The 25280-nt window shown below is 40.9% G+C and overlaps 1 protein-coding gene across 3 annotated transcripts in view; it reads right to left on the bottom strand.

Annotated features, from left to right (window-relative positions):
• Positions 1-25280, bottom strand: part of LOC133541862 (E3 ubiquitin-protein ligase rnf213-alpha-like) — a 74501-nt gene that overhangs the window by 28443 nt on the left and 20778 nt on the right. For all 3 annotated transcript variants that reach the window (XM_061885565.1, XM_061885566.1, XM_061885567.1), the window contains 12 exons: positions 25022-25205; positions 19079-19252; positions 18847-18999; positions 18138-18757; positions 16999-17158; positions 16708-16925; positions 16437-16574; positions 16154-16318; positions 4325-5582; positions 4063-4244; positions 3757-3912; positions 36-3677 (listed from right to left, as the gene is read on the bottom strand). In XM_061885565.1, the coding sequence (XP_061741549.1) occupies positions 36-3677; positions 3757-3912; positions 4063-4244; positions 4325-5582; positions 16154-16318; positions 16437-16574; positions 16708-16925; positions 16999-17158; positions 18138-18757; positions 18847-18999; positions 19079-19252; positions 25022-25205 (7050 nt within the window). The remainder of the gene's footprint in view (positions 1-35; positions 3678-3756; positions 3913-4062; positions 4245-4324; positions 5583-16153; positions 16319-16436; positions 16575-16707; positions 16926-16998; positions 17159-18137; positions 18758-18846; positions 19000-19078; positions 19253-25021; positions 25206-25280) is intronic.

Raw genomic sequence — 25280 nt, 5'->3', positions numbered from 1 at the left:
GCTGTGTAATTTATTTGGCACTGGTATTACTGTACCTCTGTGAAGGCGCAAACGCTATGGATATCCTGTCTTGTATGGGAAGATATGAAGTCAGCCAGGCAGCCGTTTTTCTGCTTTTGAAAGTAGACCTGTGCAAGATCTTCAACCTCCACTTTGGAGAGATCTGTGCAATCCAACCGCACTACTGAATCTGGTGTGGCACATCTAAGCAATACGAGTTTAGCCTCATTGAGAATGCTGCCTTCGACTTCTGAGATTTCAGAATTGTCCTCCTGCGTCTTGATCACTTGATGAATCACAGAAGCACAGGTGTCTGAATGGTAGCCAATGAAGACGTCTGATGGAAGGTACTTGTATGGCTGATTCACATCAAAATTAGGCTTGCTGACTGTCACAAAGCTCCCGACCCAGTTCTTCAACTCCTCAACCATCTTCTTCTGTGGAGTTTTCAGAACAGTGTGAATGTCTAAGTAATGTTTCTCCAGCCTATTGATGAGAGGTATCGGGAACTGTTCATAGACCACCTCTCTTTCTTCTATGACAATTAGTCGGAAGTCTTTGTGCACTCTACATTTGACGCGGTGAGTTCCAAGGCCAAGGTCCACATATTTTTGTCCTCCCAAGTAGACATAATATTGGTTGAGGGCATCATAGAGACTTTCGTAGAGGTTCTGTAAGTTCAGAAGCACAACCGTTTGGCCTGTTTCCATGCAGATCTTTACTCTGTTGATGTTGCGGCAGATTTGAGCATACTCTTGGTCTTTTGGAAAGCTGGATCCAAAGATTATTTCTGGCTGCCCACACTCTGAAAAGAATGTTTGTTGCAAGATCTGAAGAGCTGCAAAATTTTTTGTAAGCACTAGCAAGTAGCGGCATTCTTCCTCTTGTCCAACTGCCTGAATGTTCTCGCTCACAAACTCAATGGCATTGATGTTCTCCAATTTAGGTGCAACTGGAAGACTTCTGGTAAAAACAGACACTGCATCAACATCAGTTTTGCCACTAAAATTTCTCAAGACTGCCTTAATGACCTCCTCACAAGTGGGCTTGCGTTGCGATATTTTGGCTGCTGCATAAATCATTTTAATCAGGCTGTAATAGTCACGCAGGCCGAAAAATCCATTGCCTTGTTCATGGCAGATTTTCAGGTAAGCTTTTGCAAAAGGTCGAAACAATTCTCTCACCTTCTCCAAAACCATCACATCAGATGAGCATATCCCTTTTGCACTTTCAATCAGTTCGCGCTCGTCAGGGTCGCCACGAGACACAAATATGCCTCTGTTCATCTTTGCAGGATCTAATGCCCAGTTGGAAATGCCAATAAAGCCAACCTTTTTGTGTGGCAGTGGCTTGTCATCAATGCATCCTTCTTCAAGCAGTGGGTGAAGGGTTTTAAGAGGCATCTTTGGGGAGTCTTCAGCAAGCCCAATCTCATCAAGAACAACGACCGAAATGTATTCATCAAGATTCTTTCCTTCCTGAAAACGTCCACATTGTCTGAATGTATTAATGATTCCCTCTGGTGTAGAGTGGGGGCTACACTGGAACGAAACCAAATGAATTTGCTTCAGCCTTTTGAAGAGGTCAGAGTGCGCAGCCTGGCCTTGCATTGCATCTGCCACCAGTGTTTTTGATAGAGATTTTGAACTTCCAGGTTTCCCAACTAAAAAAAGTGGAATCCTAAGTTCAATGCAGAGAACCATCATGAAAACATTCTCTTTGAGTGCACCATTTCTTGCAATGGTGTCAGCCATTGGTACGCCACTGAGGAGTAAATCCTGCATAATTGTGATGTCTTGTCTAATTTTTGCTGCACTGTACTCTCTTGGTAGGCTTTTGCTGACGTATTGTCTGTAATTGTCCTTATGTTCAAGGCAGGCATGGTAGCACACTCCTAAGGCCATGACAAGAGACCATATTACTGAATCTTTCTCCTTTGGCACACTCTGATCTTGTTTTTGTTGTTGGTCCCGCTTTTGATCAGTAACATACTTTTCAAGCTCTGCAAAAAAACGAGCATGGTTGTCATAAAACCAAACAAAAGTCTGCATGCAACGTTCCACGTCTCTCAGGCTGACAAAGCTACATTCATCTTTCATTGAGCGCATATATTTCTGTGAGGCAGAAAGTGCCTGAGTTATCCATTTGAAGTAACCCTGAGCAATGTTTCTGCTTTGCACAACTCTCTTCACAATCTGCTCAATGTATATCTCCTCTGTGTTATCATTTAACTGACCAAAGTCCCACACCAGCGGGATCATGCTTGGTGGCAGCGCTTGAACTCTGTAGACTAATTGTCGGAGAGGAATAGAGCCTAGCTTTTCATCAGTTTCCTCAGCTCGGACTCTGTACCCAAGACCGGCTGATTCCAACCTTTTGATCATATTTACTGTGTGCTTACGGTAAGGGTTGCATGCTGCAATGATCTGCAGTCCAGAGTTACGTACTAAACGTTCTCCTTTGACTGTCTTGTCACAAAGTACTTCCTTGATACTGCTAATGTCCTCAGTGGTGTTAGCCTCATCAAAGAAAAGAACCAAGTCCAATCCATGGATTTGTTTGTTGACTGAAGCAATGTCTTCTGCTTCTCTTACTTTTGTGTAAATCATTTCTGATGTTGTCCCTCCATGCACTTTGACCAGTTTCATGTTTTCAGACGCAAGGGTCCTCCTTTTTAATTCACAAAGATATTTGATGAGCCTTGTTTTACCACATCCTGTCTCTCCCATGATGATGACAGGGATGCCACACCTGAAACGCATATGGATTGCCAGAATCTTCATTATGTTGTCAGTTGTAAGCTCATATGTTTCATCAGGGTCCAAATGATTATGGATTCCAAGAACATTGCAGATTCTTTGTATTTTCTCACTTCTGGATAATTTATCAAAGTCTGTGTTGAAAGGAACTCCCTGAAGCTGAAGGCCTTGAAACAATGCCAGTGACATGACATTTTTTTTAATGACTCTTCCAGATTTGGGATCAAAAGCATCAACTGCCTTCTGTTCATTGGGTGTAAGATGAAAACCAATGAAGGTCATGGACATATGGTCATCATTAAAGAAGATGTATGGGTGTGGTTCTGTTTCCCATCTCTTTCTGATTAAAAAGGGGACAATATCTTCATCTGGGCCATGGTTAAGGTCCATTTGTGCTGTACTGGGGCTCTGGTCGGAAATATTGAGTGATGGAGTTGCAAAGTCCTTGGCCATCAGAATCATAAAATCCACCACAAATGTTTTGAATCCAGTAAGGATATCACCTGTTAAGTTTACATCACAGAAATGTGATGACTCACAGTCTTTCAGCTGCATGTTGAGAAACTGAGAAAAATGTCTTAGTTCTGCCCAGGATGGGTCTGTAATGCCACAGTACACGAGAAGCATCTGAAGACATTCTCCATGTGATCCCTCAGCTTCCCTGTGACAGACTTTGTTAGGCCCTTGACGGACCGTATACCTGAACTTGTCAAGATCGCTGCGGTTATGGAACCGTATGAGATACTGGTAAGGTCGCTGGAAGGCTGAGCTCCTGAACACTTTGTCATCCATTAGTGGGTTGTCACTGCTCACATTGGGATCTTCCTGCGGCTCCATTATCAGCCTCAGTACCTCTTTAGGAGGTCGACAAAAAATATTAGGAAACACATCAGTGAACGAGCTTATTGGGGTTTTCGTCTAGACAGAAAACACAGAAAAGCGTAAAATAAGCAAATTGACAGACTTAGTTGACAATGTTAGTTCTCAGAACTCTTACCTGACCGGAAGGATTTCTGTTTTGCTCGACAGTTTGTTCCAAGAACTCAATGACATATAAATGCTTGTCACTGCACTTCCACATGTTTCCCTCAGAGTCCATTAGGTAACGCAGAAAGAGCAACTTAAAAAGAAACTCGTGGATTCCTTTCTGTACCTTTAAAAACAGAGGAAATACTGTTTAAGATTGGCAATATTATTAGCAAGAATAATTGCACAAAATACACAACTTCACTAAATGAAAATATGCATTTGATGAAAACATTAAATCATTTCGTTTTAAGTTCTCAATAAAAGTTATTCTTACCGATGATGTAATATCAAAATGGAACACAATGAGTTTCTTCTTTGCACGAATGTCCAAAAGAGACTTAAGAATGGTGTTCTCATCAATACTTGGTTCAATCAAGCGAATGCATTTCATCATTGATGGATTTTCAACTGAGGCTTTCAGGGTTTCATAAAGCCTCTTAATGTAAAGGGATTTACCTGAAATTAAAACAAACAGGAGCAATTTGATTTCGATATTTTTCCTCAATTAATAAATATCAATGAAGATATAAACTCACCAACACCAGCCCTTGTCGAGGAGACTGTACCAATACAGAGGCGATCTTTGAATACAGCTGCTGCGCTACATTGATCTGCTGGGACCACATAATGCCGATGGAGATACTCTTTTATGTCGGCCAGTGGTTCTTGAGGAACTATGTGCAACCTGTATTGACTGAAGGCTGTTGGAAGGTAGGTATGTTCTCTTTCTGAGCTGCAAAGGATAACAAGTCTATAGTCTTTCATGCGCTGTAATTTCTTGCATTGAAAAAACTTCTCAACTTTAGAGCTCACGTCATATGTAAGCATATCCCCATACAGAAGACAGTATATTTTGTTCCCGCTGCAACCTGCCATAAAACAACGTCTGAGGAATAGCTCCACCTGTTCATACGTTGTCGATGAGTTGCACAACAGGACCTCATCGTAAGTTGGGAGCGGCTCACCTTCGCTGGCCATATAAATAGAGATGCAAGAAGTCAACACCTCTTTGTGAGGACAAACAATGAGGTTTGGATTTCCAGCTGCCAGGCCTATAGGGGACTCCCTTTTAATTAATTTATTTTCAGAAATATTCTCACCCCCATTGTCCTTGTCAGCCAATATTTCCAGCAGTCTTCCAAGACTTTTTAGATCAAGAATGTGTGGAAAAAATTGTTTCATGTCTTTCATGTAAGCATTCCATATCTGATCAAAATGTTGCAATCCATTTGTTTGTTCCCCAAGATATGACACAGTATCCGATTCTCTATTAAGGTCAGAGATTCCCATCTCGCAACCTTGTACTACAACAAAGGTCTGGAACTCAATTTCCTCATTTTGTTCTTGTGGCTGCGCAAGGATTTCATTTTGGAATTCATGCCAGATATTTTTTAAGTCTGAGGCTGTGCATTTTGACTTCACAAAGGACAGCATCATTAGCACTTGATCCTCTACATATCCCATATGTTGAAGTGACAGGTTGTTGGATAGGTAGACAACCTGTTCAGCTGTAAAGTAGTTTAAATAGTAATGCTGTGATCTCTGTTTGTCCACAAAATCCATCCAAAAGTACAGGCATTTCTCCATTTTCCTGCAAAGTTCAGGCAAACACCCCTCAATGTTGCCTTCAACGGCGACACGATTGAAAAGGTTCCCTAGGTTGAAGTCCATCACAATACTGTTTCTCTCACTGGCGCAGCAGTGGATTTCGGCCTCCCAGTGTCTAAAGAGAGGGTTTCCAGCAGCGTAGAGGGCAATGAAAGCCTCAGATAGTCTTTGAACACCAGCAAACACCTGCAAATGAAAGAAATTGTGTTAAAAGCATACCTTTTCCCCAATCATTTAAAAGTTTGTTGCAAGTTGCAGTAACCTACAAGGTATTTTTTTCACCTCCGCACTACTGGACATCAATGTTCTTTCTAAGCTGCGCGCGTGCACAATTGTGCTCTGCTTCAGCATCCTCTACCCACAGCAAATCTATGCAACTTGCTCTTGTCTCTCGTAAGGATTGTGAACGGGAGGCAAAATTCCCCCCAAAAAGTGCAGTTCCCCTTTAAGGTTTGTTATTTAAGTACAAAAAACTAAACCGTCTAGAACCATCTTCTGTTGCCTGGTTGTATTGTGCCATATGTTTTGTACTGAAATCTGTATTCCAAAAATGCCAGCTTACAATGATCCTCAGAGCTCTAAAAAAGCTTCAAAACACATTTATAAACGCTAGCTTTTAGATAGACCCCTTTTTAGACAAGCCGATCTGCTGCTTTTTTTCTCTGTTTCCTCTGGATCATTATGGATAATTTCCAGAGGTACCAGTCTGGATGAAATGCTAGCTGACCCAAGTATGACTATCTGTTCGCTTCCCTATGGACTGGACTCCCACATTATCTATTATAATAATTCTCAAACTGTGGTACGCAGTCTCCATGTAGTGGTATTGACTTGACTCGAGCCATTATCAGAGGTTTATCAGCTCTTAATGGAGATTGTTACAATCCAACTACTGTAAGTCGTAATTGACGCCAAAATAAACAAGTTAAAGCACAAACAGAACTGTCTTACTCCGTAAATTCTATAACTTGACGCGCGTGGGAACCAAATGTTCTCCTAAATCTCCGTTTACGTCCACCTTTTATGGCCAATCAACACGCACAACACATGTAAACAATATTGATATTATCATTTGTATTATTGATATTACCGTATTTTCTTTAATAGCCGCCGGGCATGTAAATTGCGCCTGCCTTGAATTACTGCCGGGGCAAATTCGCTCCCCAAATTAATAAGCGCGTACTTACTCTTACCGCCGGGTCAAATTCGTGACATCACGAGTGGCGCTTCCCCTGCTATCTTTTTCAAAACAGCGGAGGAGTTATTTTTTGCTTCTTCTATGTGTAAACCAGGGGTCTTGTTCCACAGCCATACAGATCACACTAATGGTTGTGATATAAAACAACTTTAACACTCAGCAGACCTTCGCTACTGTTGCCCGGTCTTCTTGTAGAGAGGGAAGATTAGATATTTGGCCCACAAGTCAGTCAGAAGGATCATGGGCGTTAGCTAATGTTGGAGCTAACCCTTCTTCAGGCCCCGAGACCCTTCCCTCCGATTTTTGAGGACTCGGGGTCTCTGAGGACACAGAGTTCGAGATAGCAGACGGCGACGGGGAAGGGACTGTTTTGTCCATGCGTGCTGTGCCCTCCGGGCAACAGCAGCGAAAGTCTGCCCGGCCGCAGATTGGCCGCATAGTCCTTATAGCTGTTCAACCAACCTTTTTAAGTTACGGTTGGGTAGTTAACATGGGCGCCAATTGCATCGTACCTTGGTAGCTGTTCAGCCAACCCTTTTAAGTTACGGTTTTAAGAAGTACCAAATGTTGAAACCGTAGGTCAGGATGGTGTGTGTAAAAGAAAAATGACTGTGTCAGTCTCCCAGGTAACAAAATTGTTAAAGCAAATAATTTGATGAAAGTTCTGCTAAAAGCTGACATTCCATATTGATTTTGCTGTTGACTTGTGATTTTAATATGTTATCCACAAAGTGTCAGACAGCTAAGTCAACTGTTAATGTTCTAGTAACAGCCAAAGCTTTGGGCTTTGAAAGATCCACTACATACTGGACTCTCACTATTATGTTAGATCCACTATGGACTGGACTCTCTCTATTATGTTAGATCCACTATGGACTGGACTCTCACATCTGTGGTCCTCTCCAAGGTTTCTCATTGTCCCATTGGATTGTGTTTTGTCCTTTCCCTGATATGGGATCTGAGCTGAGGATGTCATTGTGGCTCGTGCAGCCCTTTGAGACACTCGTGATTTACGGCTATATAAATAAATAATGTTTGATTGATTGTGTGACAGTTTGACCCCACACTGTCACTGTTTGACCTTTGGCTTCCTCTCAAACCATGCACATTTATTTTAGTCAGTGGAAAACATGCTCAACAAACAAATTGTAAATTGTCACTCACCATGGCTCTGCATGTCTGGCTAAAAGAGTCAGGGTGGGGCTGTTGGCTTTATGTAGGTGAGCACACCTGCTTTGACTAATTAGGCCTAATTTGGGCCAAACCATGATTGTCAGGAGCTGGGTGTTGCTGAGGGACACTGGACATTTGAAAGCTGTGTTGTCTAAACCTGAATACACTGTGGACAAAAGTGACTGCTTTAAAAATGCAAAAGTACTATATGAATACTTTTTAGACATCTGATGGTTTTTTATTATGGTCTGCCCGGCCGACCTGATACTAGAGTTGTACAGTATACCGGTATTAGTATAGTACCGCGATACTAATTAATCCTTTTTGGTACTATACCATCTCTGAAACGTACCGGTTCCGCACCCCCCGCGCCCAAGTCGAAGTCACGTCGTAACATTGCTGGTTTACGAGCATGTTCGGCAGCGCACAATCACAGAGTACTTACAAGCAGACACAGTGTGTGGAAAGAAAAGGGTACAGAATTTTGTATATTGTACAGGATTACTTATTATTTTTAGTGGTCTGTTTATTTAAATTCTTAACTACGCTCATCTTAACTACCGAACCAGAGCTTATAAAGGCTGGCTGAACAGATATTAAGGTGGGCAACATTTTTTCTCTGACCAATTAGTCTGAATGATGAAAAAAACTCATGAACTATCAAAGTCCAGGGCTTTTATTTTTAACAGTAGATTGACAGTCTTCTTTACCATCAAAGACTTTTTCAATTCAAAGATTCGTTCCTTTCTCAGTTCAGTTGAGCTCCGCCGCGACCATGCCGGTATGAGTGGAACTGGCGCATTATGTGACTTACTGAACCCTCGACGTCATCATGGGGGCGGGGGGAGGGACTGAATGATTCATTCACCACGGATTAACGACATGAATCACTCAGGCTGTTTTGAGAAGATTTAAAATAAAAATAATAACTAATGTATGTACACATACAACCGGTGTACCCCGCCTTCCGCCCGATTGAAGCTGAGATAGGCGCCAGCGACCCCGTAAGGGACAAGCGGTAGAAAATGGATGGATGGATGGATGTACACATACATAGGCTATTATTTGCACAGTTATTGTAACAAAAATAAATTTCTCCTTGGGGATCAATTCTGATTCATATTATTATTATTATTAATATTATTATTATTATTATTATCCCTTCTACTGCAACTGTTGTTTTTGTTGTTGTTGTTTAGTAGCTATCATCATCATTATAATAATGCTGATTTGCAATTAAACTGTACTTTTATATCAAAACTTGTTTGCTTTGAGTGTTGTTTTTTTCTAAGACTAGATGTTACCTGTCCTGACCTGGATAGGACTCAACCATTATCAGGGAGGGGAGACCACACAACACAATACATACACACACATGCACACACAATACACAGACACACCATTTCCCTACCATCCCCCGAGTCACCCTGACCCTACTGTTAAATGGTTTATTCCCCCCATCACCCTGATCTCAGTGACAGGGCTCACTCCCAGCCCCCCAAAGTTCAAGTTGAAGTTGTTAGAAAGAGAGTGACATCACTGACATGATAAGATGAGTGACTCAAGGAGAAAAAGTGCTGTCTGGACACAATTTAATTTTATTTCTGATACAGCGGCAGTATGCAACATTTGCAAAGCAAATCTCTCAACCAAAGGTGGGTCCACAGCAAATCTTCACCGGCATTTAATATACAAACACCCAACTGTTCACCTGCAAGAGGTGAGACGACCTCCTGCTCCTACATACACCAGCACTACTCCAGGTAGCCCTAGTGACTCCACTACCACCAGTCAGTGCAACCACCAGCACTGCTGCATCCAGTAGCACCGGTCCAGGTCCGGCAGTTGCTGTTGCCACAACAGGAGCAACAGCTAGGCCTACAGGTAGAGGAACACAAGCAAGTCTAGCCCATTTTGTGTTAAGACCAATTGACCCACTCAGGCAAAAGGCCTTGGATGAAATGCTGGCCAAAATGATTGCACGGGACTTACAGCCATATTCCATAGTGGAAGACATTGGATTCCGCCAGTTTACGAAGGAACTAAACCCAAACTACATTTTACCAAGCAGGAAAACTCTATCAAATACAATCATCCCGGAGATATTCAAAACAACACATGAAAAAATCAAAGAAAAGGTGAAAAGGGCCCAGGCTGTCTGTCTGAAAACAGACTGCTGGACATCAAGAACAACAAGTTCATGTATGTCGGTGACATGCCATTTCATCAATGACTACAAGATGGTCTCTGTCCTGCTGGACTGCTTTCAAATGAGTGAGAGGCACACAGTAGACAACCTCTCAGAGCATTTTGTTTGAGTTGCAAGGGAGTGGGACATCACAGACAAGGGGGCTGCCTGTGTGTCTGACAATGCTTCCAATGTGGTAAAAGCAATTCAGAACACAGGTTGGCCTCACCTGTTCTGCTTTGCCCACACCCTCAACTTGATTGTAATCAGTGGCATGACTCCGATAAAAACAACTCTGGACAAAGTGAAGGCTATTGTCGAATATCTGCACAGGAGCACAGTTGCAACAGAAAAACTTCGGGCCACCCAAAAACAGCTAAGCTTGCCAGAAGCTCGTCTAAAGCAAGACTGCCCAACCAGATGGAATTCCACATTCTACATGATCCAGAGTGTCTTTAAAAATAAGGATGCAGTCATCACAACCATCGCATTAACAAACCCAAGACTACCCACCCTAACACAAGAGGAGTGGGAGGAACTCAAGCAGGCCGGTGAGGTGTTAAAACCCTTTGAGGAGGTCACCGTCGAGATTAGTGGAGAGGGGTATGTAAATAATTTTATTATTGCAGTGTTCTGATAATATTGTGAATTTGAAGGCTTCTTTTTTAAATAGCACAGTGACATCAAAACAAAGTCGTAAAACTGTCAATCAAGCTTTAGGCTCCTGCTTGTCTGGCTTGACATAGGTCATTGCCATGGAAACTTGACTTCAGAGGTGCGTCAATCAAGGCTTCTGTTCACTGGCTTCAACACTCAGTGAGGGTTATCAGTGTCACTTAAATCAAAAAGAAAAAAGTTAACTAGAACTAATTGTAGCCACTTAGTTTGCAAGCAAAGGGTTATTAATTACACAAGTATTATTATTAGTAGTAATAACATTATGAAATATGTTTACAATAACATCACGCATTATTATCATTGTTGTTGTTGTTGTTACTATCAGGCACAAACCTTGTTTTTCTGTCTCTCAGATATGTCACTGCGTCGACGGTGATTCTTCTGGCAAGAGGATTACAGAGGATAGCCGCAAAACATACAAAGGAGTGTGAACCTGATGGATCCTGTGAAAGTCATGGTGGACACCATTTGTAACCAGATGGCTCACAGGTTCCACAAAATTGAGGCACATGTTTTGCTATCTGAAACAGCAGCACTGGACCCCATGTTCAAAAAGAAGGCCTTCGGCAGGGATGAGGATGCAGAGAGGGCCTTTCAGCATCTCAACAATGGTGCTGCAAAGGTGAACCTCCCCAACCAGCAGGCTTAAGAAGAGGGAGGGAGCAGCAGCACAAGCACCAAGTTCCAGTCAGGGCAGTGCAATTTGGCAGGAATTTGATCAGCAGGTCTCTGGGCTTGTGACCAGCAGCCGAAATCCAGTGGTAGATGCAGTACTGGAGGTCCATGCTTTTGTGCAGGAGCCGCTTGTACCGAAATCTTCAAACCCCCTCACATGGTGGCAAAGTAGAGGTGTGATCTATCCAAGACTGTCTGAACTCATGAAGAGAAGACTCTGTATTGTGGCCACATCTGTCCCATCAGAGAGGATTTTCAGCAAGATGGGGCAGATCATTTCAGAAAGATGAAATCGGCTCAGCTCATCCAAAGTCAGCCAGCTTGTATTTCTAAATGCAAATCTTTCCTTTGTTTGACCCTTTTGGTGTGTGTGTGTGTGTGTGTCCTTTTTTGCCTCTTCTTAAAAAGTGCCCTCTGCCTGTGTGTGTGTGTTTTTTTTTTTCTTTAAACAACATTAATAAAAAAAAAAACAGCGGTACAAAAACTCCACGTTTTCTTTGTCATACCGGGTTGTTTGAGCCTGCCGCTTCCGCCAGAGAGAGAGAGAGAGAGAGAGAGGGCAAGTGAGTGAGTAAGTGAGAGGATATAGAGCCAACTGCGCCCCTGAGGAGACGTGACAGTGGAGCAACTTGAACCTGTGAGTTATGGTCTAGTCGCCGTCCACTTATTCAGCATCCAATATGGGTAATAAGTCTGGGCTTCCCTGCTTAGGCTGCTGCCCCCGCGACCCAACCTTGGATAAGCGGAAGAAGATGGGTGGATGGATGGATGTTTTGTTGCTTTTCATGTCTTCCAAGCCTATGATAATGTGAATTAACTCATTATGACAATAATTTTTTGGACACAAAAGAAATGGCAATCACTTTTAACTACAAAGGACACACAGCTAAGTAGTTAGCTTCCTATTAGCAAATGTAATTTTACATTAATTTCCATATTGTGTAAAGGATCAAAAAAAAATGTCCTGCCTTTTTCTGACTTTGAGCCCCTGCCCCTCTATAATCATGTGCACGTCTGTGTGTGTGTGTGTGTGTGTGTGTGTGTGTGTGTGTGTGTGTGTGTGTGTGTGTGTGTGTTTAGTTTCTTGATTTCTATATTATTTAAGCTATTTATTTTCTTTTTTATTGCATATTTAAGTTGATATTTCAATATTTATATTTTTAAATGTAAGCCACGGAAATTTTAGTTTTAATGTTGGCATTCCTGGCACTTGGTTTAATATTTGTTTTGTTTTATTCAAGCTTAAAGAATAGGTAGCCTATTTATTTTCTTTTTGTTTGCACATTTAAGTTGATATTTTCTTTGTTATATTTTTAACCGTAGGCTACAGAACATTTAGTTTTTATGATGGCATTTCTGGCTCTTAATTTATTTGTTTTATTTTGAAGGTGTTTATTTTCTTTTTGTTTGCATATTTAAGTTTACATTTTCTTTGCAAGAGAACATTTAGTTTTTATGTTGGAATTTGTTAAGGGTTTCTTAATTTAATATTTGTTTTTCCAGAGAGCGATTCACGTCTGTCGCCCTCTGGCCCACAGAACTGTAGCTGAGTGATTCACGAACCTACAAGAACTGACTGTGTCGCGGAGTGAATCACGTGAATCACGTTTGCGAACGTACTGACACAGAGAACTGACTGGTTGTCGCTGAACGAATCACGTGAATCACGTTCGCGAACGTACTGACACAGGGAACTGACTGTGTCACGGAGAATGACGTCACATTGAGGATCTCGTTCAGTCACTTTGCGCGTCGTTCATTGGGTGCTGAGGGCTTGTGTCGTTCGCGAACTGACACACACCGAGATCTGCCTCTGAGTTATGTTTTATATTGTTGTTTGACTTACTGTTTGTAATTGTTGAAATTTATAAATACACATTTAAAAAAAAAAACATTAAAAAAAAAAAAAGATCTGCCGCTGGGGAAGCTGTTACTGACTGACTCATGATTCGCCGACCTGCACACAGAACTGCTGCTGCAGAAGTGATTCGGTGAACGAATCTTTTGAACGAATCAATTTAAGGAACTGATTCTAGTGATTCAGTACAGTCAAAAGAACTGCCGATCCCATCACTATTATAAATGCAACATAACACTTACCCAGAATGCAATGTATCCACAACTCCTGGCTACAACATACACCCGCTGGCACCAGCACGCACAACACATGTAAACAATATTGATATTATCATTTGTATTATTGATATTACCGTATTTTCTTGGATAGCCGCCGGGCATGTAATTTGCACCTGCCTTGAATTACTGCCGGGGCAAATTCGCTCCCCAAATTAATAAGCGCGTGTTTACTCTTGCCGCCGGGTCAAATTCGTGACGTCACGAGTGGCGCTTCCCCTGCCATCTTTTTCAAAACGGCGGAGGAGTTATTTATTGCTTCTTCTATGTGTAAACCAGGGGTCTTGTTCCACAGCCATACAGATCACACTCAAAATAATATGCCCCACACTCTGTGAACCCACACCAAACACATTTCTGGAGAACATTGGCTCTGTAACACATTATAAACGCAACATAACACTTACCCAGAATGCAATGTATCCACAACATACACCCGCTGGTGTATATATACACACACATATATATATATATATATATATATATATATATATATATATATATATATATATATATATATATATATATATATATATATATATATATATATATATATATATATATGTACACACATATGTATATATATATATATACATATATACACACACACACACACACACACACACACACACACACACACAGAATGTAAAACGTACAATATTTACTGTATTTTGGTCACTTATTTCCTCAGCACATTTATTTCCGTTCCCATAGTAACACACTTCCTACAAACACCGTTTCCATATGAGTTGGGAAATTGTGTTAGATGTAAATATAAATGGAATACAATGATTTGAAAATCATTTTCAACCCATATTCAGTTGAACATGCTACAAAGACAACATATTTGATGTTCAAACTCATAAACTTTTTTTTTTTTTTTTGCAAATAATCATTACCTTTAGAATTTGATGCCAGCAACACGGGACAAAGAAGTTGGGAAAGGTGGCAATAAAGACTGATACAGTTGAGAAATTCTCATCAAACACTTATTTGGAACATCCCACAGGTGTGCAGGCTAATTGGGAACCGGTGGGTGCCATGATTACGTCTAAAAGCAGCTTCCATGAAATGCTAAGTAATTCACAAACATGGATGGGGCGAGGGTCACCAATTTGTAAGCAAATTGTCAAACAGTTTTAGAACAACATTTCTCAACGACCTATTGCAAGGAATTTAGGGATTTTACCATCTACGGTCCGTAAAATCATCAAAAGGTTCAGAGAATCTGGAGAAATCACTGCACGTAAGCTATGATATTACGGACCGTTGATCCCTCAGGCGTCAAAAACAGACATCAGTGTGTAAAGGATATCCCCACATGGGCTCAGGAACACTTCATAAAACCACTGTCAGTAACTACAATTGGTTGCTACATCTGTAAGTGCAAAGCAAAACCCATTTATCAACAACACCAAGAAACACCACTGGCTTCACTGGGCCCGAGCTCATCTAAGATGGACTGATGTAAAGTGGAAAAGTGTTCTGCGGTCTGACGAGTGCACATTTCAAATTATATTTGGAAACTGTGGACGTGGTGTCCTCCGGAACAAAGAGGAAAATAACCATCCGGATTGTTATAGGCGCAATGTTCAAAAGCCAGCATCTGTGATGGTATGGGGGTGTATTAGTGCCCAAGGCATGGGTAACTTACACTTCTGTGAAGGCACCATTAATGCTGAATGGTCCATACAGGTTTTGGAGCAACATATGTTGTCATCCAAGCAACGTTGTCATGGACGCCCCTGCTTATTTCAGCAAGACAATGCCAAGCCACGTGTTACAACAGCGTGGCTTTGTAAAAAAAGAGTGCGGGTACTTTCCTGGCCCGCCTGCAGTCCAGACCTGTCTCCCATCGAAAATGTGTGGCACATTATGAAGCGTAAAATACGACAGCGGAGACCCCGCACTGGTGAACAACTGAAGCTCTACATAAATCAAGAATGGGAAATAATTCCAGTTTCAAAGCTTCAACAATTAGTTTCCTCAGTTCCCAAACATTTATTGAGTGTTGTTAAAAGAAAAGGTGATATAACACAGTGGTGAACATGCCCTTTCTCCGCTGGCGTATTTTACGTTTTGTATATCATAAATCGTGCATCTCACCTGGACAGAAGTAGTCTGAGTAGGTATTCTGACAAAATAGTACACTTTGACACGGTGAAATTAATGTGCAGCGTATGCTTAAAATGATCAAAACGCGTAAATATTTAGAGTCATTTTAAATGTTCCCATAACCACATTACATATATACTTATATATTATATCATGTACAGTATATAAAACCTCAATGGAGGAGTTTGGATGTTTTTTTAAGGGTTTTATAGACGAAATTGCACGGCTCTCACAGGCTCAATAATAAGAAAACTTTTGATTGCACTAATTTAATATTCAGAATGCGAAAAATTAAGTAAATAACATCCATTGTCATGTCTTTCATAATGAATGTGAACAATGGGCAAAATTTAAGTTACCGTGCACATTTAAACTCCCGACTTCTCTTGCGTGAAAAACAAAGAACAAAGTATTTTTTCACTCAGTTTTTCTCCAATTTTAAAAAGCACAGCACTGTACAGTATTACTGTATCTTCGCTCAAAATATCATACGGTGATGTATCAACCATTTCCAAATCACTTTGCATCGTAGCAAAATCTATGGTACCACATTTTTGTCACAAAAACGTCTCTGTGAAGGAAGTTATTTTGACTTACCTCTGCAAAGTAATTCACTTCCCTCTGTCCTTGATCACCTTTCCCAGACATGAGCATCAATTTGTTCTGCAGATCCCGCAAATCTTCAAGAGAATAGTAGCGCGTCTCGGGCTCTTCATCATGGTCTTCCAGAATCTCAAGTTTCAAGGTGATGTCAAGACTCACCTGAATGTTCCAGAAACATGAAAAAGTGCTTCACACATATCTTTGTAGCATTACGTAAAGCCAATCGATGATTGTCAACAACCTTGTGATGAATTAAAGCCCACAATTAGTTATTTACCCTTTTTCCTTTCTGGGCACCAATTCGGTAAACACCATTTCTGTTGATGGCTGATGCCAGAGAGAGAGAAGACAGCTCCACTGACCCATGACTGTCTTTTACTGTCTTCAACCAATCCAAATGGCGAGCACTGTCACACTAAAAAAACAAACAAAAAAAAACATTATATTTTGTATGGGAATTACCCGATGGTTGCATCTTGATAATCGTAACATAATTCACTATCCATATCAACATACTGTATTCTTGTGTCGTAATTTATTTACATTACCAATTTTTTGGGAAGGTTCTTATCGTTGTCCAAAGCTCTCCAGAGTTTCCTTAAAACATCTTTGAAGGCCTGAAACCCGGAGTCTGGTTGGAGTTCGTACAGAATGGAAGAGTAGCCAAGAACTGCGTCATGAAAGCAAGCCACACGATCCACCTCCATGTCGTTCTCTCCCGCAGAGATGGAAGCCAGGTCAACAAACACCTTCAACTCATTTAGATCTGAAATAAGTTATTGTTAATAAGATGGTTTGAAATTGATATGATTCTAAAACATGATTAGAAATAGTGTTACCTTTCAGAGCATCTTGTACCCATTTTAGAAAGGGGCCCCTCTGTCCCAGCTCCTTCAAGCAACGTTTGCGAGACTCTGTAATGTCTACCAGATCCTTTTTTGTCCCTATTAAGTCATTGTCGATCCGTTGCAGCTCCTCATTCTGAAAGTCTGCATGGCTCTGAGGCAAACAATGTCCCAGTATTAGTCGTCACTATAAGGTAAACATTTCTTGTGCTACTGGTGATACAGCGGAACCTCTAAAGTTGAATGCCGCGATGCTACATACGGTTGCACCTATTCAATGCACTGTCCATCAAAAAGTGAGGTACTTTTATTTTTTAACCCCTTTCACATTGCAATAAAAGCTTGCTTCTTTCACAATTTTTTGTGACTGTGTTCTGTGCGAAAAGTACAGACACAGAATGTGATTGATGTTGATCAGGACAATTTTTTAGCTTCTGAGGACTTATTAGAACCACAACAGAGATGAGTTGGCACCTGTGTGAAAGAGCATTCAGCACAGCTGGGACCGGAATGCTTCAGGTGAAACACCCCAGAACAACTTTTCCCAATCTTGTGTCAAATGTCCATCCATCCATTAATTTTCTACCGCTTGTCCCTTTCTGGGTTGCGGTGGGTGCTGGAGCCGCAGGGCCAACACAGATAGACAGACAACATTCACACACTAGGGATCATTTAGTGTTGCCAATCAACCTATCCCCAGGTGCATGTTTTTGGAGGTGGGAGGAAGCCAGAGCACCCGTAGGGAACCCACGCAGTCACGGGGAGAACATGCAAAAGTCACTCTCCAATAATTATTGTATACAACACACCAGACATTGTCACATATGGTACTATCTATAAATAGTATACCACATCATTTTCTGAATGGGAACACATTAATGGCAACACCACATTTTGTGAATATACGGTTACAACTCTGATATTTTTTCATGATCTTTGTGTGAAGGAGGCTTATGTAATTTATGTACATATTACTTTAAAAATGTCCTGAGTAGTTACATTTTACTATGACACTAGTCACTTCGAGGTAATCAGAACAAAACGGATTGCGTTGGACCTTAGAAGTTCCACTGTAAGACCTTTTAGATTTTTCAAACTACATGGACATGTTTGGCTAAAAAAAAGACACTTACAACGTTCACGAGTGTCTCCAGTAATCTGAAGTCTCCTTGAAGACCAAGCGCATCTTTGACTTCCATGATGACCTCAGCTGAAGCCACAGCACGATGGAGCTCATGATATTGCTCGATCTGTTGAAGCCTACTGTGGATCCACTGTTTCTCTGACGACATGTCAACTTTGCACATAATGTCCAAGTCTCTTCTGAGATCATCGTACTTGCCCTTATAATTGCTGAAAAGATGGTTCACCTCCTTTATTTTTATACTGCCATTCTTCAAACGTGTGTAGATGTCTTTGTAATTGGCAAAGCAAGGCTCAAAAATGTCAGCATGTAGCACATCCAGTGTCAGCTTTTTGCGTGCTACCGCATCTTCAACACAACTGTTGTGCTCCATTTCTTTATTGGACAGGAGTTTGGCCTGTTCCCGCCAACAAATGTTAAATATATAACTGTCTTTGAACTTGAACAAGACATCTGGCATGTCTCTGGTGTCTTGATCCTCTTTGAAGTAAGTGACAACACCAGCCACCGTGGAGGAAAGTTGGTCAAATTTGTGAACCTGCATGAAATGGTCCAGGGGCATTGCATCAATGTCGACACGGCGTCTGTCATCCATGTCTTTGACGTCAACTGAAAGGATAAAAGGATACAAGTCTGTGACGTCAACTGAGATGATAAAAGAATATAATGAGACATATTTCATCACATTGAACTCCTACCTATCACATGCTCGTCAAGACTGTGAATCATTGTTAACATGGTGTCCACTTTCTCCTTCTCATTGTAAACACCTTTAACTTCAGCATCTCTATAATCCAGCAGCTGAACCATTTTCCAAGTATCTCTGTGCTGTTCATTCTCTGAGAGACAATCTGGTGGTAACACGTTAACACTGCATGTCAGTATCTCTTTGTCACGTATTAAGAAAACTTGCACAAAAATGTCTCTTACCAAGCTTCAGTAGGTCTTTGAAAGCCGCTTTATTTTCCAAAATGATTTTGAGCAGCTTTATTTGGATGTTTCCCTGAATAAACTGATTTTTAATTATTGTAAATGTTGATATGGCAACAACAATTTGCTTTTTGGCATCCTTTGTGAGTTTCTCTGTAAGGTCTTCTTTACCCCCTATGATGTGACAAATGAAAAAATAGTATTTTAAACAGCACAATCATTATCTGTTGATAATGTAAAGACAAGAGACTGGTTTGGGATTGGAGGCTCTAAAATTCTAAAAGTGTAGGAGGCTATTCTGCCCCCTCTATTCATTTGTGTGAGGGTTGAGAATCACTTTCTATGTACATAAGGTATTTCATAAAAGCTTTTTCTTTTACGTAGTCTTTCCTCATCTACCGCATAAGTTAGATTTCGGACCCTCTCGTGGCTGGTGAATTCCGGCAAAATGCATTTTATGATTTATAAGAATATTGTATGCATTTTACGGTGATCAACCTTTCACACACACTCAAAAATACACAATATTGCCAAAAGTATTTGGCCACCCAACCATCAGAATCAGGTGTCCTAATCACTTGGCCGCAGGTGTATAAAATCAGGCATTTAGGCATGGTGACTGTTTCCAAAAACATTTGTGAAAAAATGGGCCGCTCTCAGTAGCTCAGTGATTTCCAGTGTGGAACTGTCATAGGATGCTGCCTGTGCAACAAATCCAGTCATGAAATGTCCTTGCGCCTAAATATTCCAAAGTCAACTGTCGGCTTTATTATTAGAAAATGGAAGAGTTTGGGAACAACAGCAACTCAGTCACCAAGTAGTAGGCCACGTAAACTGCCAGAGAGGGGTCAGCGGATGCTGAAGCGCATAGTTCAAAGAGGTCGCCAGATTTCTGTAACCTTCCAATTAGCCCACTTACAGTACGCAGAGAGCTTCATGGAATGGGATTCTATGGCCAAGCAGCTGCATCTGAGCCATACATCACCAAGTCCAATGCAAAGCTTCGGATGCAGTGGTGTAAAGTAGGTCGCCACTGGACTCTAGAGCAGTAAAGACGCGTTCTCTGGAGTGATGAATCACGTTTTTCCATCTGGCAATCTGATGGACGAGTCTGTGTTTGGAGGTTGCCAGGAAAACAATAAATTTCGGACTGCACTGTGCCAAGTGTGAAATTTGATGAAGAGAGAATTATGGTGTGCGTTCGTTTTTCAGGAGTTGGGCCTGACTCCTTAGTTCCAGTGAAAGGAACTTTGAATGCTCCAGGATACCAAAACATTTTAGACAGCTCCATGCTCCCAACCTTGTGGAAACAGTTTGGAGCGGACCCTTTCCTCTTCCAACATGAATGTGCACCAGTGCACAAAGCAAGGTCCATAAAGACATGGATGACAGTCTGGCGTGGATGAGCTTGACTGGCCTGCACAGAGTCCTGACCTGAACCCGATAGAACACCTTTGGGATGAATTACAACGGAGACAGAGAGCCAGGCCTGCTCGACCAACATCAGAGTGTGACCACACCAATGCGCTTTTTGAAGAATGGTCAAAAATTCCTATAAACACAACCGCAACCTTGTGAACAGTATTCCCAGAAGAGTTGAAGCTGTAATAGCTGCAAAAGGACATCATATAGAAACCCTATGGGTTAGGAATGCGATGGTACTTCAAGTTCATATGTGAGTCAAGGCAGATGGCCAAATACTTTTGGCAATATAGTGGACTTCCCATTTATTTATGTAACTAACATTTTAAATGGGTACTCCTGAATGATCACTAAAGATTTAGCTGCTTGGCAATGAAACAATAGGAAATTAGGATTCATCAGTCACTTTTGGCTTCTTCTAAGTGAAAAGGATTGTTGGAGCTGTCGTTTTATAAGATACCGTTGACGTTGAAGGTTCTAATGCTAACTAGCCTTCCTTTAGCATAGCAATGAGAAGGGCCACCTTTTCAGCTTTCTCATAGGCTTGACTTCTGTACCAGAAGCGATAGAAAGCGCACAATGTTTGGACGTAGAGCTTCAAAAAAATTCAAATATTAGCATAAAAACAGTGGACTAAACACACAAGCTGAGCTACAAGGAGCTCCGCAAACAGAAAGCCCAATGTGGCTGAGCTAAACAGCAAACCGGGCAAAGAATACAGTGCTTTGTGATTTGTCCGCCATCAGGCAAATATTTATTTATCTTGAAATTGCAACTAGTAGATAGTACCTCGTAGCTAAGCGACCATCCTTTAGCATAATAATGAGGAAATCCACCTTTTCCTCTCGGGCAGACATGGACAAAATAAGTCCCGCGGGCCGCATACTGCCCGTTAAGATTTCCAATACGGCCCGACGTTTCCAAATATATTTCTTTTACCTTTAAAAGGGAAGTGTACTTTTTTTGAATTTTTGCATATAGTTCACGATCATAAGGAGAGACAAAAATACACCTGTCTTTTTTTTTTTTTTTTTTAGGATTCTAAAGATGATAATAAACACTTGCAAGATGCGGCTACATGGAGTCACAATTGTTGCCTTCAAAGCCTTCTAAAACAACTGTGAAACAGAACTTTCCTCCAGAAGGTCTTATCTTTGTCCATGCGATGTCAGAAGAAAACAAAAATTGAGCTGTTTGGCCACAATACCCAGCAATATGTTTGGAGGAGAAAAGGTGAGGCTTTTAATCCCAGGAACATCAAGCCTTCCGTCAAGCATGGTGGTGGTAGTGTTATGCGCTGGGCCTGTTTTGCTGCCAATGGAACTGGTGTTTTATAGAGAGTAAATGGGACAATGAAAAAGGAGGATTACCTCCAAATCTTCAAACAACCTGAAATCATCAGCCCGGAGGTTGGGTCTTGGGCGCAGTTGGGTGGTCCAACAGGACAATGACCTCAAACACACGTCAAAAGTGGTAAAGGAATGGCTATATCAGGCTAGAATTAGGGTTTTAGAATGGCCTTCCGAAAGTCCTGACTTAAATGTGTGGACAATGCTGAAGAAACAAATCCATGTCAGAAAACCAACAAATTTAGCTGAACTGCACCAATTTTGTCAAGAGGAGTGATCAAAAACTCAACCAGAAGCTTGCCAGAAGCTTGTGGATGGCTGCCAAGAGCGCCTTATTGCGGTGAAATCTGCCAAAGGAAATATACTGTTGACCCTGCAGATTTGGCCACATTTTCAGTAGACCCATAATAAATTCATAAAAGAACCAAACTTCATGAATGAATGTTTTTTGTGACAAACAAGTATGTGCTGCTATCACAAAAAAATAAGAGTTGTAGAAATTATTGGAAAATCAAGATAGGCATGACATTATGTTCTTTACATGCATATGTAAACTTTTGACCCAGACTGTACACTGTGGTAAAAGACACATGTGTAACAATAAGTAATGTGTACAATATTTACAGTATTTTGGTAATTTTCCGCATTGCCGGAAATTATTTCCTTTCCGCATTTATTTCCGTTTCCACAGCAATGCACTTCCAACTTCCGGCAACAAATGTGTGTGTTCCTACTTCCGACAACAAACGAGTGTGTGTTCCTATCACGGAAAACTTAGTAATAGACAAAGATTACTACTTTTTGGCCAATGAGGATTCACAAACTTATCTTTATAGAGCTAAATATACGGAGGGTGAACAGGTGGGTTTAGAAGCAAGCACGAAGAGAAGATAGATGGAACTTGGAGCTAAGCTATGCCGACATAAATGCAGTGCATACCCAAAATCAACTGGAAAAAACGTCCCTGGCCAGCTTACACAAATAGACAACAGTCCATCGAGCGAGTCACTATAATATTGATCATGATACATGCAAAGCGTCATGTTTGTTATTAAAACTACATACACTGTTGATTTGGCTGTGTCCAAACAAAACATGAAATGTTGGCTAATACTGTAATATGATTGTTCATGTTTTTCAGTCAATACACATTGGTGTCCTTTTGCATTGTGTTGTGCATTACAAACTCAAAAGTCATTCAGCTGCTGAAGCAGAAGCTAGCTTATGGCTAATGCCGTAGCATGTCGTTGCAAGGCTATGTGTTAGTACACTAGAAAAACAGCACCTTAGTGTTAGCTCTTATAAAAACATGGTCACTACAGCTTGGCTATAATACAGGTTACGAAACGTAAATGAAGTATTGTTGGCGGTTTTTGGATGCATCTGAAGTGATTTAGAGACAGAATGGATTGCTCCCATTAGCTTCATTGCTAGCCACCTAGAACAAGCCGTTTATTAAAAATTAGAATCCCCCCCCCAAAAATTGGTTATTTTTTTGCCAGGGTTGTTTGTGTGTTTGTTAGCAACATAACTCAAACAGTTATGGAAGGATTAGATTTTGAGGAATTTTTCAGGCAATGTTAAAAAAAACTTTTCTTACCTATTACAAACACACTTCACTTCCTGCTTACGGCTTTCCACACAGAGCTGTATACGCCCCCCCACCCCGCCTTCCTGGCCCCCGCTGCGCAGAGGATTCAGGGAGTTAGCGCCAGAAAAAAAACTACACATTAGGTTTTTGTTTGAAAACTTTGAAACCGCAATACCGCTGCATTTACTATTCCGTTAGAGCAGGGGTCGGGAACCTTTTTGGCTGAAAGAGCCATGAAAGCCAACCAAATATTTTAAAATGTATTTCCGTGAGAGCCGTATAGTATTTTTAACACTGAATACAACTGTCGGGATCAAACACTGATGACATCCATTAAACAGACAAGAAGCAAGGAATTAAACAGAGACTAGATTCAATTTAGCTCAATGAGGAGAAACGCGTGGACCTGTACCCTTGTACAGTGTCGTCCCACGCTATGACAAGAGATTTCCACGCCTCCTCTTTTATTTGGACTTTCCCTGATTACAACAACTAAATGCATGCATATCTTATTCTTTTTGATAACATTGTTATTCTTAAAGTAACCAATAATAAATAAAATACTTTTGACCATTAATGCGACTTCTTGAACAGGTGCGATAGAAACGGATGGATGGATTAAAACAGTGGTCCCCAACCACGCTCGATTAGTACCGGGCCGCAGAAGAATTTTTTATTAATTTAGAAGAATATATATATATACACACACATATATATATATATATATATATATATATATATATATATATATATATATATATTATTGTTGTTTTTTTTGTTTTTTTTATTAAATCAACATAAAAAACACAAAATACACTTACAATTAGTGCACCAACCCAAAAAAAGTCCCTTTTTCATGACGAAAAATAAAAGAAAAAATCCCCCCCAAAAAAAGGTTGGGGACCACTGGATTAAAATGCATGAGAATGTTTTATACCATATTTCCTTGAAATGCCGCCGGGGCGCTAATTAATTTAAAACCTCTTCTTACTCCTGCGCTTACCAAAGGCATGCGGTAAAAGTAAGCATGCGCTAATTATTTTAAAACCTCTTCTCACTCTGGCACTTACCAAAGGCATGCAGTAAAAATTTGAGTGTGATGTAAGCTTGGACCTTAAATCCTACTGAATAGCTCTGAATCTTCTTCCCTTTATGCGATTTCAAATGACCGGTGTTGAAATCAGCCTCCTCCATTTTGAAAATGATGACAGGGGAAGTGTCCCTCGTGACTTCACGAGTTTGACCCGGCGGTAATACTAAGCATGCGCTAATTATTTTGCGAAGCGAGTTTGACCCGGCAGTAATTCAAGGCAGGCGCATACTATATGCCCTGTGGCAGTTCAAGGAAATACGGTATTTTGAACGTTATTTTCAACACTGTGATTACCAGCAGAATTATTAATTACTTATCGTGTCAAGCAACATCAGCTAAGATTTATCTGAGAGCCAGATGCGGTCATCAAAAGAGCCACATCTGGCTCGAGAGCCATAGGTTCCCTACTCCTGCGTTAGAGCCTTAGCTATAACACTTATTAATTTCTCAATGTAATCAAAAACCCAGTCCCAGTTTTGATAGGTTACCGTGTAGCTGGAGAACATATTTGGCTGCGGTCCAGGAGAGAAGGTGCCGAAGGACCACCTCTTCATTGTCATCATAATGTCCTTGCCGGTCCTTTGGCCACGAATTCCACACAATGGCAGAGACTAGTTTCATGAACCTCCCGTCCATCTTGAACTTCTCGAACAATTTTCCCTCAGACTTGCTCTGGATAGGACACAGGGATTGATCAAATGTGTGGCTTTGAAATGCACTCATATTGTCTACTACAGTTATGGTAGT

This window comes from Nerophis ophidion, linkage group LG23, assembly GCF_033978795.1.
Source record: "Nerophis ophidion isolate RoL-2023_Sa linkage group LG23, RoL_Noph_v1.0, whole genome shotgun sequence".
Lineage (NCBI taxonomy): Eukaryota > Metazoa > Chordata > Actinopteri > Syngnathiformes > Syngnathidae > Nerophis > Nerophis ophidion.
Note: the sequence above shows the minus strand (reverse complement) of the source record. Positions and strands in the feature narration are given on the sequence as shown.